General features: G+C 38.3%; 2 protein-coding genes across 3 annotated transcripts; one reads left to right on the top strand and one right to left on the bottom strand.

Annotated features, from left to right (window-relative positions):
• Positions 1-1,794: 1,794 nt before the first annotated feature.
• Positions 1,795-5,106, bottom strand: LOC103944566 (calcium homeostasis endoplasmic reticulum protein). Its single transcript, XM_048580370.1, has 3 exons — positions 4,069-5,106; positions 2,827-3,101; positions 1,795-2,710 (listed from the first exon to the last, which is right to left on the bottom strand). Exons 1-3 carry the CDS (start codon positions 5,055-5,057, stop codon positions 1,944-1,946), a joined length of 2,031 nt encoding a protein of 676 aa, XP_048436327.1. The 5' UTR covers positions 5,058-5,106; the 3' UTR covers positions 1,795-1,943.
• A 1,515-nt stretch (positions 5,107-6,621) lies between these two features.
• LOC103944634 (DNA topoisomerase 1) lies at positions 6,622-17,213 on the top strand. 2 transcript variants are annotated; one of them, XM_048580368.1, is made up of 22 exons: positions 6,622-6,764; positions 7,154-7,933; positions 8,023-8,441; positions 8,579-9,233; positions 9,964-10,050; positions 10,612-10,658; positions 11,021-11,130; positions 11,262-11,362; positions 12,127-12,219; positions 12,747-12,830; positions 13,032-13,115; positions 13,371-13,439; positions 13,751-13,810; positions 14,121-14,192; positions 14,374-14,481; positions 14,965-15,041; positions 15,171-15,254; positions 15,673-15,787; positions 15,899-15,988; positions 16,262-16,327; positions 16,418-16,513; positions 16,624-17,213. In XM_048580368.1, exons 1-22 carry the CDS (start codon positions 6,648-6,650, stop codon positions 16,741-16,743), a joined length of 3,534 nt encoding a protein of 1,177 aa, XP_048436325.1. In that variant the 5' UTR covers positions 6,622-6,647; the 3' UTR covers positions 16,744-17,213. The 2 variants fall into 2 exon arrangements, with proteins under 2 accessions (XP_048436325.1, XP_048436326.1); XM_048580369.1 differs by lacking the exon at positions 6,622-6,764 and adding an exon at positions 6,816-6,982.
• The last annotated feature ends 1,689 nt before the right edge of the window (positions 17,214-18,902 follow it).

Raw genomic sequence — 18,902 nt, 5'->3', positions numbered from 1 at the left:
AATTTATTCCACAACCCAAACACCTGAACATGAAACACAAACCCAAATTTAACTTCTAAGTATTAATTATCTTACAAACAACTCATTTATTCCATAAATCATTGATGAAGGAACTTGAAACTAAACACCCTACCTTACTATGCTTGCCGAAGCTTTAGTTGCCGGAAAAAATGGAACTTTTTGGCCAAAACAGAAAATATGGTACAAAACCCAGCTCACTCTTCTCACCTCTCTCTTGCATCCCTTTGTTCGATATCAGATCTATGAGGTTAACCTAAAACCCAACTCACTTTTCTCGCCACTCTTTGGACTTCTCTCTCTTTGAAATCGGAGCTCAAAGATTTGAGCTCAACCCAGAAACTCAGAGCTCAGAGAGCTCTCTCGACATCTCTCTCTTCCAAATGAGAACAGTGATGCAATGGGGTGATGATTTTTAGTATCTATATGTGGGTATGTTAGTAATTTTGATTTTGTATATGGTGCGCATGGCTTGTGTATGGCATGTTTGTCCTATTTCTATCCCAATATTAAGACATTGTTCCATTTTGGGATATATTCCTATAATTTTTCAACTCCCACCATGTCACAAGTTCAAACTCCTCCGCCACCATCCCCTGCCTAAAAGGATTCCCGAATACAAATATTCTCCTTGAAGCTTAAAGGGGGGGCGTATTGTATATGAAATTTGATGGACTTTACTTCTTTCGGAAATCTAGATATATTCAATACAACTTTTAAGGAGTCAACAAATAAAGTTATTTTTTTTTATTTCCTCTCTCTCTCTCTCTCTAAAAAATCTACTAAATCTTGTGGTATTCAATTACAACTTTTTGCGAGTCTATAAAAGTCTAGGTATATTCAAAATTTCATTGATTTAAGGGATTTAAAAAATCATGGACTTGAGTGCTTTTATAGTAGGGTTATTGTCATATCAAATTCTATTCCTATCCCTAAGATTTTGATGGATTTCATTATTTTTCATTTTTTGATAATATACTTCACTATCAACCATAATGTTATCACCACCATCTTACCATGATCATCCCTCAAGTCCCACCACTAACATTGTCATCATCGTTGTCACCACTGTCATTGGCATGAACATCATGCCATCATCACCACCATACCACATCGTCCTACGACCATCTTTTTACTGTCGTCATCACCAACCATGACCACCAGCCACACCACCTTCAACATGACGGCAACCTCTACTACCATCATCACCACCCCATCACCACAGCCCCACCCCAACATAGTGAATGTGCTGACAAGGCATACATGTGAGTGCTATACTCCCATTGAGTCCAATGATATATTGCCACGTGGACTGTAAAAGAAAATATATAATAAGAATAAAAAGGGAAAAAAAAGAAAAGGTAATAAACCCCCACCCCCCTACGAGCCCCGCAACCCACTCCCTTTCTCCTTTTCCCGCAAATATTCTTCAACACATCCGTAGTTGTAACAATGGATCATGGACGTACGCAGGACACGGCAAACGAAAAATCACAACGAAGAGCAATTTAATTGCCGTGGAATCACACAAATTCACAAACAAGTGAAAAATTCCTATCCAAAACCTTCCCGTTATGTCAATAGACCCAAAAAAAAAAAAAAAAAAAAAAAAAAATCATAAAACATAGAAGTAATACTCATTCTGGTCTCTCCCCTTCCTCCACCCGAACCGTGTCCGATCACTGCAGAAGTGAAAAAATGTTCTGTTCCTTCTTTTGTTGTCACGTAGGATCAAAGTAAAAAATGTTTGATAGACGAATGAAAGGAAACTTTGCATGAACTAAAGATTCTGAATTTATCTGTTAGTCAGGTAAAATGTTTGCAGTACTATTTCTTGCATGCATTAACATTAATACAATACCGAAAGAAATCAAAAACCCGAAAAAAGAAGGAAGAAGTTGGCATTTCCTAATCAGGTCTGTTTTTCACCTCGCTGAAGCTCTTGCACTCATGGATGAGTGGTAGTTGGTGCTTCTTTGTTTCCTGTAAGAAGAATAAACATCGTCGTACTGGCTTGCCTCATTTGGATTAGCTGTGGCCCCTAGTCCCAACCTTCCCGACCCACTCTTTCTATCTACACTTCCATCAGCATAAGCCCCCGTCTCAGGGTCTATCTGCAGGTTTGGGGGTGGAGGGATGCAAGCTCCACCCTTGCGCGCCACAGGCTCTCCTTCGTAATCATCCTCGTCCCTGCCATCTGAATTATGAAGGGGCCCTTCAGAAGGGTTAACTTCTCCAATCTCCTTGAAGAATTTCGACACTCTATCGAGAATTTCTGACTGAGGTACAGTGGATGGAGGTATAACAGTTGGAATGTCCAAAGGGCTCATCTGCGAGTATGGCACACCACTGCCAATCTGCATCTTTCTGACCATCTCAGGAATAAGACCAGGTGGGAACAACGGATATGGCGTCAACTTCTCCCCACCACTAGCAGGTTGACCTGGCAGTAAATGGGGTGGGGGTTGTTGGTTTGCTGGTAGAACGGAAGATGTTATGGGCATGGACCCGGGAAAAGCAACAGGAGGGACTGAATTCGGAAGAAATTGCTGGGAAGGCATAGACAGAGGCATGCCTTGGCCAGGAACTGCATGTTTATCAAGGTGATCTTGATCAAGTGAACTGGATACAGAACTTTGCCTATCCGTCTGCCATTGAAATGCATTGTGGTTTGTTGTCTGTGGTGGCAATCCTGCATCAAAATAAAGAAAAAGATAATTAAAGTGTAGGACAAACCAGTTTATAGAGCCCAGTCGCCCGAAATTTAGTAGCCTAGACATACATACAACACAGAAGCCTACTGCCTACCTGCTGCTGATTCTGCTGAAGCAGTGGATAGGTCTTTTGGAATCCCCGTAAAAGTATTACTTGATGGTCCACCAAGCATCTCATTCCTAAATGTATCAATAGTATCCTGATCATAAATGTTCTTAGAAGCCCATAACTGCAAAATTTGCTGCAACTTCAATTGATTGTCTTCTGTGATTTGAGGGTTATGATAAATCCTTGCAAGCATGGAACCTAAGATAGGTTTGAAAGCAAGTGATTCATTATCAAGGCCTTCAACAGTCCGCCGATGCGAGCTGTAAATTTAAAGGCAAAGAAGGGATCAAAGAATTATTCGGACTATCATCAACCAACCGTGCCAAAGAAAACAAAAGGCAAACAAGAAAAGAAACCTCTAAATTCTTTAATGACACTATCACCGTACACTCAGAAAACTAAAGACTTGAGGCTAGATATTTGAAGGATTGTAGTGCACATAAACAAAAACAGAGACTTGTATGAAAGACGGAGCTTTTTCAATACCAGCTCTTTCATACTGTAAAGAAACAAGAGTTATGGCAAACTTATAGATGATCTGTTGATCTGCCAGCCCCTGTGGCAACAGAAAAGGGCACACGCACATATATATCCCTGTAAAACGTTCACCCATCATCCCTACGAAAAAAGTATACATTGCTTTTTTATTTCCCGCAGCTAGCACACATCAAAACAGTGCAACCCCCACTCCCCCTCAAGTTCTAGTTGGATAGCTTCGTGAGCGACTTTTGCAACCTTCAAATTGTCCTCTCCCCCCCCCCCCCCCCCCCTTTTTTTTCAAAAAACAAAAAAAAGAAGAAAAGAAAAGCCTCTGTCTCCGTACAAACATGTTCAAAGGCCACACCCATCATCCTTCTTATTTTTGTACACAATGGAAAACAAACATCACCCAAGCACTAACCCATCGATTAACTGTGTTATTCAGAAGTAAGAACTATAACAACTAATGTTGTTAAAACTTCCAACGATTTCATGGAAATATGATTCTTCTGTGAGATGTAGTGTAGGCTGTTATCCAGATTTTAAATAGACTATCACACAAGTAAATGTTTCCACTAAAATCGCCGGCACAGCTCAAAAAACAAAAAATGTATCTTTTTGGACTTGCATTCCATTGGACTCGACCCAAAACATATCCGAGCAAAAGCAACAAATCACAGTTAAGCAGGCAAAAGCAAACAAGAATTCTGTAATTGCAACAAATGAACAATGCACCACTGGAATTACCTGTCAAACAAAATATCATTTGCAAGGTATATCACATGAAGCTGCCTCTCAGAATCATCCAAGCCAAACACCCTCTCCCGAAGAGCGTCAGCCAATGCCGGCGCAAATATTGACCGCTGCATAAACCAAAATTTCGCTCCCTTAATCGACTCTTTGGTCCCATTCAGCGTCATAAGCACATTGTTAAGCTCCATTGCAACCTCAGAGGGAAGCGGTCCCGAGGGCCCTTTGAAGGGCTTGGATGGAGACTGGTCGTACTCTGTCCGCCCGTACACTCCGAACGGCTGCTGCCCATGTCGCTGCTGCTCGTAGAAATAAGGCGGCGGAGGCCCGCCCATCATTGCCGCAGATGGAGGCGCGTTCATCATGGGGTTTGGGGACGGGCGCAGCATGTGCATCGACCCGGGTGGGAATCCAGCTGGGTTGAAAGATCCGCCTGGAGCCCGGGTCGATATCCAGAGCTTGTAGCGGTAATAGCCATGGCCTTCGCCGCCGAACAAGAAAGCGTACTCGGGATTATCCTGCTGCTTCTCCCGGATCATGGCTTCGAACTCTGGGCCGTTCTTGGCGGAGTACTCGACGAGCTTATCGATCCGTTTGTGGAGCTCCGGGTCGGACGGAGGAGCAGACGGCGGAGGCTGGGGGGAGTCGTAGGTGGGCCCGGCGTGGAAGGGGGAGGGAACCAATGGAGGGGGAAGGTGGGGAGCGAAGGACGGAGGAGGGAGGTGGTGGGGGTGAGGCGGGGCGTGGGGAAGGACTTGCGGCGGCCCGTGGGGATGATAAGGGAATTGTTGCTGCAGAGAAGGGTGGGGACCCACGAACTGTGGTGGGCCTCCGTGGAACTGTTGGGTTTGGGGCGGGTACCCGAATTGCTGCTGTTGGGGCGGTTGTTGTGGCTGCTGCTGCTGTTGAAGGCTGGTGGCTGCTTGGCGCTGTTGTTGGGCGTAGGCCATGGCGGAGGCGGCGTAGTCGTGAGGCTGCCGATCCATTGCAGCGCTGAGTGTGAAAACAGTAGGAAGTCGTGTTGTCTCTGAGTGATAGACTGCCTCCGCTAGGAATCCCTAATTTCACTTTTATCTCGTCTTCCGCCAATTTGATTTGGGGATTTTGGGGGAAAGCTCAAATCCACCAGGGTTTACTTTAGGGCTTCAAACGATCGTGTACAATTTGACAAAGCGTGGGCCATGCTAATGCTAATTTTTTGAGAAGTTTTAACGTGATACTCTCAGTACTGTTTATTTTGAATAAAAAAATTACATTTTTATCTCTATCTTGTATTATTTACTATAATTTTATTTGTCATTTTTTATTAAAATTATTTTTTTTTGAACTTTTCGTTAATTTTTTTAATTTTTTATGAATTCCAATTTCATCGAATGTCCGAGACAATCAATTTTTAATGGACATAAAAAAGATTAGCATAGTTAGTAAATATGCATATAATACGTACATTAAATAAGTATGTACATATTTTTTTAAAATATTTTCATTTTCTATATATGCTTTGATAATCGTTAAATTACACGTTGTTAAAGCCTCAACGTATCATACACATATTATATAGGTACATACTTACCTTTCACGTTATTTTCACACATTTCTCAATAATATTCCATATAAAATTCATGTTTTTTATATGTACTTTTAACATATTATTGAAAAATATAAATAATTAAATATTAAATTAAAATAGCTGAATTTTCCAAAGTATTGTTTTAACATATTTGTCGAATAATACACGGACATGGAGCAGTGTAGACGCAGGGCGGAGAGGGAAGCCTTCCTCCTCCTTTGTTTCTCATTTTTCCTGCGTTGCTTTACTTTTGCTTTATTTTTTTGTTTCAACTTCCATGAGCTTGTCTCATATCGGAACCCTCATGCACCTCTCTTGCTCTGATGCTTCTTTTCGTTGCGTGTCCTCAACTACCGACCACTGCTACTCGACCCAGGTACTTCTTCTCGATGACACACGGGTTTTGAGTGGCTGTTAAAGGGCAACTTACACTATGGGAGCGATCACTCTACGTGTGGCTCGCTCACCCCTATTTTCCGTTGATCCAGTTGTTCCATTTGGTTTGTTCTCTTGATAGCAGTGGCCTTGCGATGGAGGTGCGTTTGACTTGGTGGTGGCTGCTAGTTTCCTCTCCGTTTTTAGGGTTTATGTTATTTTTTCAGCTGGATTATTTTAGGTATTTATTTTGAATTTATTTTTTGTTATTTTATTAGGCGTGTATTTAAGTTTTGAGCTGTTTTTCAGACTTTCTTTTCCTTGTATTAATCTTTTTGTTTAACGAAAGTAACTTAGACTGAAAATGAAAAAGACGAATAACATGATTAATTGACACAAGAAACCCAAAAAGAAGAAATTCTGCCTCCGGAATGGGCCAAAATATGGGAACAAAATTAAAGGCCAGTACCCGGATCATCACCCGAATCCGAAAACCTACCCTAAAACCCTTTGGTCAAAACCCTCGTTTCGTAGCCTCACCTTCTCCATCTCTCACTCTCTCTCATACAGTATAACAGAACATCCGAAACTCCACTCTTATCTTTGTTTGCGTTAAGCAAATGAAACTGGCATGGCGATGATACATTTTCAACGGACCGTTTCACTGTCCACCGTCCCCGCTTCCTCCTTGATTTTCTCAAACACCTTAGCTTCCTCCGCCCTCCGTCTCCGCCGCTCCATGGCCAAGGTTCCCACTTTTCCCTTTCATTTTTCATGCTCTCTATTTTTTTCCATCTTTTGCTTCAAGTTCATGCCTTTCCCCGCACCAATTTGTACCATTTCTAGCTGGCTATATTTCTGGGTTGTTTATTTGGTGTAAAATGATGGTCTGTTTTGGTTGATTGGACACTCAAGTATGGAACTTTTTCACTTAATGGAGCATTTTACCGATGAATACGAACATAGGTATAGATTCTTGTTGGGTTTGATTAAATTATGTTGGTTGTGCTAACTAATGCAACACTGGGATATTCGGAATTTGATTTTGTTTTTGTGTGTGTATGTGTGTTCAATATTTGTCCAAGTATGCTTGTTCCCTAAAAATCTTATCGTGACGTGCAACTTTTGGTCCTCCAGATGCAGTGGAGGGCGTTTGAGGCTTATCCATGTGCTTGCTTACCATCTTCGCTGAATTTGACAGCAAATGTATACAGAAATTGTTCTCAGCTCAGGTTAAAGAAATCCGGAGTTTCTTCCATGATCACGGCCAACCATTCAAAGTTTGGGCCAAATTTTCATTCTTTCAGAAGAACCAGTGATGGGTCTGAACGTGCTTTTACCATTCATTCTCATTTAGAACATGGTTCGCTTAATTCATTAGGGCCTGCTGGTATTATCAGTTGTGTCTCTTTTAAGAATAGTTGCAGATTAGGTTTAACTAATCATAGCGCGGGAGCTTTTCCCAAGAGGTTTTTCTCTCAAGTTGCATCTGTTATATACAAAGGAGAGAGTGTGGGTGTCCAAGATGGCCGGAATAGTGGAAATACATTTTTTTTCAGAAAGCTTAACAAACGCAAGAAACGGGAAAAGGCATTAGCAGCTCAAATTAAAACCAAAGCTACTGATTCTAGCATCTCCAAAGATGTTGATGTAGAAGCTTTAACCGAACAGCAAGATGGAAGTGAGAAGGGGGCTGGAAAATTGGGATCTTTGGTTTCCAATTCTCCTATAAGTAATGATACCAAGGTCTCTAAAGTCAAAGGGAAAAAGAGGTCAAAAAGCAAGAAAACTAAAGAACAAATTTCTGCCGCAAATCCTCCTGCAGAAGCTGCTACAACACACAGTTCTAAGGTTACTTCTCAACCGAAGAAATCTGGTAGTACCAAAAGAGGCGAAAAGTCGGCGGAGGTTTCAGAGGTTAGCAAATAGTAACTATAATTTTTTTAGTAGAATTAGGATTAAAATCTTTACATTACAATATTTTAACTAACACTGCAGTCTTTCAGTTGAACCTCGTTGCGAAAACTCCAGTAGAAGTTGCTGATGGTTCTTCAACAAAACCCCAGCCAAAGAAGAAAGGCGGGAACTCTATGGGAAAGGGAAAATTGGTAAATTCAGATACTAAGTCGCCACAGAAACTTTTACCACAAAAAATAGGCAAAGTGAAACCTCATGGAAAAATGACACTGAAGCCGCTTTACCCCGCAACTGGGAAAACTGTTGTGGTGGTGGAGTCTGCTACAAAAGCGAAGGTTATTCAGGGTTATCTTGGTGACATGTTTGAAGTTCTTCCTAGCTATGGTCATGTAAGGGACTTGGCTGCTAGGTCAGGATCTGTACGGCCTGATGATGAGTTCAGTATGGTGTGGGAAGTTCCATCTGCTGCCTGGACTCATCTGCAAACTATAAAGGTTGCACTAACAGGGTATGATTTCTTATCATTTTCATTCTGATTCAATTAGCTACAAGCTACTAACAATACTAGCTAGGATATTCTGGTCTATGGTAATCATTTTGGAGCTATGTTTCTGAATTTCTTATTTCTCACACCTTGTTCATCAGAGCAGAAACTCTTATTCTTGCATCAGATCCTGATCGTGAAGGAGAGGCTATTGCTTGGCATATTATTGAGATGCTGCAACAACAGGGTGCTTTACGTGAAGATATTACTGTAGCCAGGGTTGTTTTTCATGAAATCACTGAGGCCTCTATCAAAAGCGCGCTGCAAACTCCACGAGAAATTGATGAGAACTTGGTCCATGCTTACCTTGCACGGCGTGCTCTTGATTATTTGATTGGATTTAACATTTCACCACTGTTATGGAGGAAACTACCAGGTTGCCAGTCTGCGGGGCGAGTCCAATCTGCTGCATTGGCTCTTCTGTGCGATAGGGAAATGGAAATTGATGAATTTAAACCGCAGGAATATTGGACTACTGCAGTTGAATTGAGGAAAAAAGATAAGGGTTCATCAGTGGATGCCCCATCCTTCCCAGCACACTTGACCCATTATGATTCCAAGAAGTTAAATCAATTTTCTATCAGTTCTCATACCGAGGCTAAAGTAATTGAACAGCAGATTAATTCAGAAAATTTTCAAGTTGTCAATTCTAAGAAAAGCAAAATGCGGAAGAATCCTCCCACGCCGTATATAACATCCACACTTCAGCAGGATGCTGCAAACAAATTGCATTTCAATGCAGCATATACAATGAAGGTGCGGGCTTGAGAGCATTTATCTTCTGATTTCCATCTAAACTCTAAAGCTAAAATGACAATTATCCATATATTTTATTCATTATCCTTGCTTTAAAGTATAATGTTTTTAATAGCTTTGAAGTTGTTCTTCTGCTCATAAGTATAAGTTTCTCCACTATTACATCAATTTCAATGCCCAGATTTGTAACGGCTGTTATCCAGTTCATATGGAATGTTGTATCACTCTAAGGATACACAGCCATAGTGGTATCACCTTAGACATTACATGTCAAACATTCCATATCAGTTCTGCTCATATGGAATGTTGTATCACTTGAAACATTGTTGTTTATGTTCTGTACTGTTATCGTATAGTTATATTATCTTCATATAAAGCAGAAAGATGTCTGCACAAAACAAAACCAGCCTAATGGTGAACTAACTGCTCTGATTCTATTTTTCTAATTGGAATTGTAAGAGCAGATGTTGTCCTGAAATGAAGTAACATTTTTCCATTACCAGAAAGAGTTGTAAAAGTTTTACTTCAACGTTCGTCTTCTGTTCTAGCCACAAGTCTTTTCTTCGATGCAGTTAATCTTATGATTCATGCTTTGAATTGATAATATATATATATATATATATATATATATATATTTGCTTTAAGAATATACATATATATTTGCTTTAAGGATATGCATCATATAGATACACAGACTTTCTGGCTAATGGAAGATACATTATATATGCAGCTTGCACAAAAACTTTACGAGGGGGTTCAGTTATCTGATGGTAAAGCAGCGGGTCTGATCACTTACACCCGAACAGATGGACTACATGTAGGTATCTTTTTGGCTGCATGAATATTTTCCCTACAGTATGTATTCTTGATTGAGTTTCATGTTGTCTGTCAATGTTTTTGGTGGATGGTTCCTTTTTAACATTTCTATTGCCTTCTCTTTAGGTGATCAATTTTCAATTGATTTGGGATGACCTGAACCAATGTAATCTTAAAAGGAAAATTTTGAAATAGGATTTTTACTTGATTATAACATTCTTCTTTCTAGTTAATTATTTTCATAACTCAATTGAACTGCTCTTGCGGAATGGTTTGTTGTGTTTAAAATTCCTCAGTTGCAAATCGGTTTCTTTTATGCTGCACAATGTAAAACGATGGATTTTATGGCGTAGTGTCAGTGTCCAAGGCTGCTAAGTTTCAATTGTTGAGTTTGCTTAGAATTGTAATTGTACTTCGTTTCTTTGTTATGATAATTACTAGAATGTATGCTGATTGTTTGCATGTGTGCGCTTGATTTACACTGTCTCAATGTATAGTTCATCTCTAGTTGAGGCCGACATCTATCATTCTTTCTAATACCGAAGTCTTTTAATTTCTGCAGATTTCTGATGAAGCCTGTAAGGATGTGCGCTCCATGGTCATTGAAAGGTTCTGTTGATACACGTTATTTCGACTTCTATTTTATTTGGAATTTAAATTTAGATGTAATGCAGAATAATGATATGCATGTTCATGTCTTTGTGCTGTCATTTTATTTGGAATTTAATTTATGCTTATTCTATCCTACAATTCAAAACTTACAGGTTTTTTGCTTTGTAAGGTCTGAAAATCACCATTGGTGTAGAGCATTGAAAGCAAGAGATTAAATGACCTATAGTTTCAAAACTTAGTTCATATATATACTTGTTCCTGTGATGAGTTGTGACCTACAGGTTTTCGCTATTTGTGGTTATACTTGTGCAATGAGATCTATATGTTTATTCATTACACACAATATTCCTTTGATGCAGGTATGGACAGAATTTTGCATCAGAAACTGCACGCAAATTTTTTAAGAAAGTGAAGAATGCTCAAGAGGCCCATGAAGCAATTAGACCCACTGATGTTCGAAGATTGCCATGTAACTAACAATTTTGCATGCTACATTAAAGTTTCTTCATGTTTTTTTATGCAAGTTTTTTCAGATGTACAGTTCATCTGTTCATAGGCTCTTTCTAGTGAATTGACTAAAATTTTCTTCTTGGAATCTAGCTTTGCTTCATGGGATACTCGATGAAGATTCCCTGAAGTTGTACACTCTAATTTGGTGTCGGACAGTGGCATGTCAGATGGAGCCTGCTACAATTGAGCAGGTTAGAAACTTAGAATATAAAATTATGAAAATTCTTCTCATTTAAGTGATGGGAACAAATAGCCTTATAACTATTACTATCCAGTGGTCAATTATCGCAATTAATACAGGCTGCAAAAATATGTTTTATAATTATTTCCAAGTTGTTTCTTCCTTTTGAACAAGTAGTTACATTTCTAGAATATCTTCAATATATGTTGCTGTACTTTGTTATAGGCAGTACTTCCACTGTCCTCAAACTATGTATTTTTCTTTTATAATTTATTGTTATTCTTTTATTTGTTTTTATCTTATAAAGTTCAGTATGTGCGTGGTCTGCATCTGAACTGTCATCAGAGTGGGAACACAATAATTTACACCTTATGAGTAACACTGCATCTTGGAACCTTGATTGCTCTATTTCTGAGAAAAATGGATCACAGTTGTTCTGCTTTCTTAAACTTGAATATAGGATGAAATTCAGAGAGGAAAACACAGTTTGCTTCCTATTCTTTGATTATTCACTATGGATTTCAGGGAGACCTAATTGATGCTATTTCAATCAATTCCTGGGTGTTAGCATGTACTTTGCTGAGAAGAGTACACGTGATTGAAAGATAACTTATTCAAAGTTCAATGATAAAAGCAACACATTCTTTGTCAAATAGAACATGCATTAACTTGTTGACGTTTCCTCATATCCTTGTTCTTATGTTCCATTCATATATACATGTAATGCAAATTCACCATCTCTTTCCTAATTCATTTCCCCATAAATCTAACCAGATACAACTCGATATTGGAAATGCTGGTGAGTCCATTGTTTTCCGCTCGTCGTGCTCAAGGGTTGAGTTCCCTGGATATCAGGCTGTCTTTGAGGTATAGTTCTGTTTTCCATCTTAGTGTTGTTGCAAACGTATGCAATTGGCTCGTGTGCCACAGTCATAACACATTTGCATTTCTAAAATTGTCTCACTGGTTGGAGTCGTTGAGTATCAGTAACTGAATCTGCTATTTTGTTTTGGTAAACACTGGAATCTTCTTAATGTTCCTCAGTTATGGTATGACTTTTGCTTTGTTTTTCTTTATATGGATATACACTTTAATTCCCAAGATATGTTAAAATACTGCTACTTGTACGATCTTATATGCCGATTTAACTTTTAGTGTCATGAACTCATCATATCCATTAGTCATAGGATCCAAACTGGGAACTGCACAAATCCGTATAATTGCAAGTTATTATTTGTTTTTAAAAGGCAGTTCTGATGTCAGGATTTGGAAAGTAAATTCCCTTTTATTCATGTAGCTTCACTTTGATGCGATTGATTTGATGCCACATCTTAAATTGGCAGTGTGTTGCATGCATATGTGGAGTTTTGAGCATGTTTATTTCTCATGTTTAGGATGTGGAAGCTCAAGCAGTCAAATATAAAGAACAGGAAGGGAAGAGTCATGATGAACCTTTTGTACTTCTTAATTCTTTGAAGGTAAGTTTGGACCTAAATTTACGTTGTGTCACTTTCCCATTGCCCCTACCCACATATGCTCGGATGCACATGCCCCGTCTAAATTTCAGGATAAGAGCCTTTGGTATTGAACGACAATGTATAACTCTGATTGTGTTCAGTTCCATACGAGATTTATCATTGCTTTTTTCATTTCTTAAGTCTTTTATTTTGTTTATGTAGCGCGGGGATCCATTATGTATTGGTAAAGTGGAACTCAAGGAGCACCATACTCAACCTCCTCCCCGCTACTCTGAGGCAACACTGGTAAAATTTTATAATTTTACATTATACAAGAAATGCTGTTAGAATTCGTTAGTTATTTTCTTTGGGAAAGGGGACTATGAAACTATTGGCAATAGGAATTACTTCAAAATTGCCGCCCCCGGAGGTATTTTACCATTTGAATGTACTCCATAGATGGGAAGTTTAATTATAACAAGCTCTTTAAGTTTGTGTTATAACTGGTGTACTTATTTTTTAGCTTTGGTTGTCTCATCTTTGTGGTGGTGTGTTCCATAGGTTAAGAAATTAGAGGAGCTTGGGATTGGAAGACCTTCAACATATGCTAGCACTTTGAAGGTTTTACAGGTAATTGAAGGTGTTCAAATTGTTGGGTTTTCTTTGATCATAATTTTTAATGTATTGTTTTGACGGAAATTGTGCACAACTTTGAGTTACGTTATGTCTCATATTCTTAGAAACCCTTTTAATAGTTGTACCATGTACTTTGGAAAGTTAGATATCTCATAGCATTACAATAAGCATGTTCTTGAGAATTCTTTCTGAATTTTTCTAAAACGTTCTCTTGTCAACAATCTCCAGGAAGTATTTTGGCTGGTCTTTTTATTATGATTTTTAACCTGACAATATTTTGACGACTTATTGATTTGTGGTGCCAGGATAGAAACTACGTGACAGTTAAAAGCCGTGTATTACATCCAGAATTTCGTGGTCGTATGGTATGTTGGCATTCTTTTTGAGTTACTGGAAATCAGAGAAACGGCAAAGATCTTTACATGCTTTCTTATAGATCCGTGCAAGTCCATTGTTATGTGGCTTTATCCTCCTATTTCTAATATTGGTCACTTCTAACTTGTGCCATTTTATCTTATTTTTTGCTGGTTTCTTGGTTGTCTTTTCATTCGTTTCTCGTTAGTTCATAGTTGAAGGGTGTAGTTAACATGGGATTTCTCAAATTGCTGAGTCCATGAGATATGTTGACATTCCTTGTTGCCTCCCAATTTATTTTATTTTTTTGGTTAATTTTAGGTGTCAGCATTTCTCTGCCACCATTTTTCCGAGGTCACAGATTACAGTTTTACTGCTGACATGGAGAATGAGGTAAATCTATATTGATTATAATCTTTTTCAGTATAAGCTTACTCATTTTGAAATATAAAAGATATAGCATATAACATTTCTTTCGTCAAACAATTTTGTCCATCTGTCATTGTTAATTATTCGATGTACTTGATGTTACGGGTGACTGACTTCTTTTCTACGTCTCTCGCTTCTGCATCAGCTTGATAATGTGTCTGCTGGCTTAACTGAATGGAAAGGCCTCTTAAAAGATTATTGGACCCGATTCAGCACTTATTGTGAGCGTACCAGCACTGTTCATATTCATCAGGTAAGGTTTGGTGTATAGAATAATCAACAGGAATTTAGAAATTAGAGAGGGATTTGGAAAGAGAGAGAGAGAATTAGAGTTCAAGAGAAGAGAAATAGATAGACAGAACAAGGAGATTTCAAGAAGACGACCAATGATTAGAACATAAATCATACCGACGGAAGGGAAGACAGAGAGACAAAAATACTCAGGGAGAAAATCTGTTTAATTAATCCTTCATGTCTTGTCTAGTCCACCTCAACTGAATTCCAAAGCATGTATTTATAATGCCGCAATCTCACTAGAAACAGGAAAGCAATCCTAAACCTACTTGAAGCAGGAAAGTAATAAGAACAGGAAGATAACAAGAAAATAGGAAGTTAAATTAAAATATTCTTAATTCATTATGCTGCATTATTTGGTCTCCGTTAAAATCAAGCCTCCATTTGTAAAATACCTATACTTAGAACTTTCATATTTATAATAAGCCATTCAATATCACAGGTAGAGAAGATGATGGAAAAAAAATTTGGAGACTTCTTGTTTGCTTCTCTTCCCGACCAAAGCAGGACATGCCCATGGTATGCATATGCTATCATTAACACGAATTGATATACCGTATGTCTTGTATAATTTATGTTCACGCTGAAAGTATTTTCTTGAGCACTTTTTCTAATACTTATTGCAATCTTAACTTGTACATGTTTCAGTTGTATGGAAGGCAGTTTGATTTTCAAAGTGAGTCGGTTCGGTGCAGGCTATTTTATAGGTTGTGATCAACACCCGAAGTGCAAGTGAGTATGAAAACCTATGGTATAACTTAATCTCATGCATGTGCGGCAATATTGTGGTTGATTATTCTGTTACTGGTAGCAGTATAATTAGGGTTCAATACGAAGAACATAACAAGTGACAGGAAAGGAAAAGGAAAATTCAGAGTAACAAACAATTACCAGTTTCATTGCCCGTGGCCGTGTGCCTACATATACGAGCAAAGCCGGCAAGTAAATTGACTGTATTTCCAGGTCATTTAAACTGAAAAGAAAGATTGAGTTATCAGACCCGGCTCCTTTCTATAACATAACAAACTGAAAACGCTGACTTTCTTCTAATTTCAAGTTGTATTTTGTTGGCCTAAATTTGTCTTAGTTGCAGCTAAAGATAATCCACTATCCATAATTGATCAATGTTTCCTTTTGTTGCTGCAAATAGATACATTGCTAAGACATTATACGGTGAAGAAGAAGAAGAAGAAGATGGTCCAAAAAAGAACAGCAGCGTGGAGGAACCAAAACTGCTAGGTCTAAGTCCAGGCTCCAATGAAAAGGTTTGCTTTGAATTCTGATAGTTTGTTGATTTATGATGGAGTAGTAGCTTTTCTTGAATTTATCATTTACAAGTTATGTTTACACTAAAAAAAAACTATGTACTCTTTCAGGTTCTTCTGAAGAAAGGTCCTTACGGATGCTATGTACAACTTGGTGAAGACAGGAAGACTAACGCACCTAAAAGAGCCAACGTATCCCATGTATGTTGAAGTTTTATAGTAACTCCACATTGGAACATTGTATTCTTGTTCTGTTCATTTACACATCTTCTTGCCAACTATTGTCCAAAATCATATCCATAATACTTAAATATGTACTGTCCTTCATAGTAGATGTTTTTACTGATGCCTTTTACTTGCCTTTTGCTCCTATTTTTTTCTCTTCCTTCTGTCTTTGTATGCATGCACATGTATCGAAGATTTACCATGCTTTTATTTGAAATCTGAATCCATATTTTCACATGAAATTTTCAGATAAAGGATGTGAATTCGATTACCCTTGAATATGCGCTGGAGTTGCTGCGATATCCTGTGACTTTGGTTTGTTCTTCATTCTGATTGCTGAATTCCGTTTCCTGCTCTTCTTCATCCTTGAACTTACTCTCTCTCCCTTTCCCTGATTTATTTCAGGGAGACCATCCAGCGGATGGACAACCAGTCATTTTAAAGGTGGCAAAGGTTGGGTTTGCAGTTAGACATCGGCGCACAATTGCTTCTGTTCCTAAGGTAATTTTTTTTTTTTTATACATTCAGAATTTTACGTCTGGACTTTTGATCAACCTTGCACAAAATTTTACCTAGTTTAATGATCTGGGTTATCTTAATTACACATGCAGAATATGAAACCCACTGAAATCACCCTCAAGGATGCATTGAAGCTTTTGTCTGGTAAGGATGTAAGAAAATGCGGTCGACCTACGAGAAAACAAATTGAAGAAGCCCAAGCAGCCCTATGATGATCACTACCTTTTGCATATCAATTCATATGAACATTTCACCAATTGTCCCTCTCAAAGTGGTTCAACCGAACATGGGATGCAGAACTTCGTTCGGCAGGAAGTGGGGTGTGGATGCACATAATGCACGAGCTCCGAATTTAGAAATGCTGAACAAACTGAAGAAACAACTTAGTTTGTGCACGTACCTGCATTGATTTACTTATGATTGAGGACTGAATGAAACCATTTTGTACTATCGAATTTGTGCATTTGCTTGTTGTATACCGTAGATATCAGCGTATTTCATTACCGTATAGGATTACGGTATTGAGTTTAGCTAGTAATTGGCCATTGATTTGATCTGAGTCGCCGGCGGGAATTTTACATGTTTGTAGAGTATATAGAAGTTGGAATGTTTTAATACTTTGTTACGAATTATGGCATTTGAATTTTGATCAATCAAATAATTTACTGAACTGTTTCATAAATGTAATTCCATTTTTGGTTTTCTGAAGGCTAGGGATGGCAATTCTAACCGTTAAACCCAATAACCGTGGATAACCGTCCGAATGGAACGGATTTGGCTATGAAAGTTTGGGTATACTCTGGATATGGGGAAAAACATTTTATATTATTCAGTTATGGTTTTGGATATGGTTATAGAGGTCCCAAACTGTATTCATAACCGATCCGACCTGATTAGTAAATAATATAAGTATAATATATATATATATATATATATATATGTGGGTGTGATATTCACACATCCTATTTTACTTCTTCTACATCTTTTTGGTTTTTGGCCGTCAGATTGAATGAATTGTAGAAGATCAACAGACATAAATTAACAAGGGTGTGTGGATAGCACACCCCTGTATATATATTTGTATATCCATTATTCACTGAACCATTACCTTGAGAATACACAAGTTGCATTTTGTAGGAAAGTAAAGTTTTGAATCAAAATCAATGTGAACTCAATGGTGCTTAATGCAATTCCACCAGAGGTGGAATAGCCCAGCACCCAGTAAAAAAACCAGGTTGGCACCCTATTAATTCACTCTAGCCCATGTGTTTTCTTGGCACCCAACCCAAGCTGGTCTCCAGACCAGACCATTTTTGATAGACCTTGGGACCAGGCCATTTGTGTTGTTGCGCTTAGCGCATGGCGCATGGGTGCGAGGTAGTAGACAACAAAATCAGAGGTGGGACCCAGCAGCGCAGGTGCACTAACATCTCCCCCAAGGGGGCAACGTGGCCCAATTTCTGGCGTTGGATTTCCAACGGTAAAAAAAATTTGAAATTCACTTTTTAACTGGACCGTCCGATCACAGATCAACGGTCCACGTTCCCCCCCCCCCAAAAAAAAATTTAAGTCAGAAATTAAAAATAAAATAATTACTTATTATTATTTTATAATAAAAAATAATAATATTTTAATAAAATTGACCAGCCTATTTTTTGTTTTAGGGGTGAAGATGCTTTGGCTTATTACTATTCATTGAGGTCTATTACTGTTCACTTAAGTGGATAAATGTGCTGGGTGCTGGTGCAAAGTCTTTAGGGGTGAAATTGCTCTTATATGAGATATCAAAGACAAGCCAACATCATCAGTGTTTTAATTTTTATACTCAACAAGATCCATTCATTGGATTATTTTATACATCAAATGTTTAATGACGAAATTAATATCTACTAACTTATAATGTCTTAATTGAACTAATATATTTTTTGTATTGACGAAAATGGATATACTCGTTAACTAATGGGGAATCCATTACCTGGTGGGTATGGTTATGGATAATACCCAATGGTTAATTTGCGGTTATCGATATGAGTAATTTTTATGATTATGGGGATGGATATAGTATTTCTGTCCCCAAACCGAAATGTTGCCATTCTTATCTGAAGGGTGTAAAAATCAGATTGGTTTGGCGTGCTTTATTTGGTGTATCTTACGCACCACTATTTTTGACTGTCAAATTCTTAGTCTAGCATTCAACGACTAAGATTTATTTTCTTACACTTTTATAAATCTCCAATTCACATCAAGTTTTCATTAGTTCTTCCATCCACATTTGTAAAGTGGACGTGAGCTACGCAACCTGAGCCTCACACAAGTTTTTTTTAAGGTGCATTTAAACGTGCTCGAGGGAGAATTGAGTTCGCAAACTACA

Source organism: the organism of the source record quoted next, unplaced genomic scaffold, assembly GCF_019419815.1.
Source record: "Pyrus x bretschneideri cultivar Hongxiangsu unplaced genomic scaffold, Pyrus_bretschneideri_v1 Contig15, whole genome shotgun sequence".
Lineage (NCBI taxonomy): Eukaryota > Viridiplantae > Streptophyta > Magnoliopsida > Rosales > Rosaceae > Pyrus > Pyrus x bretschneideri.
The sequence above is the reverse complement of the archived record's forward strand: the minus strand, read 5'-3'. Positions and strand labels throughout refer to the sequence as shown.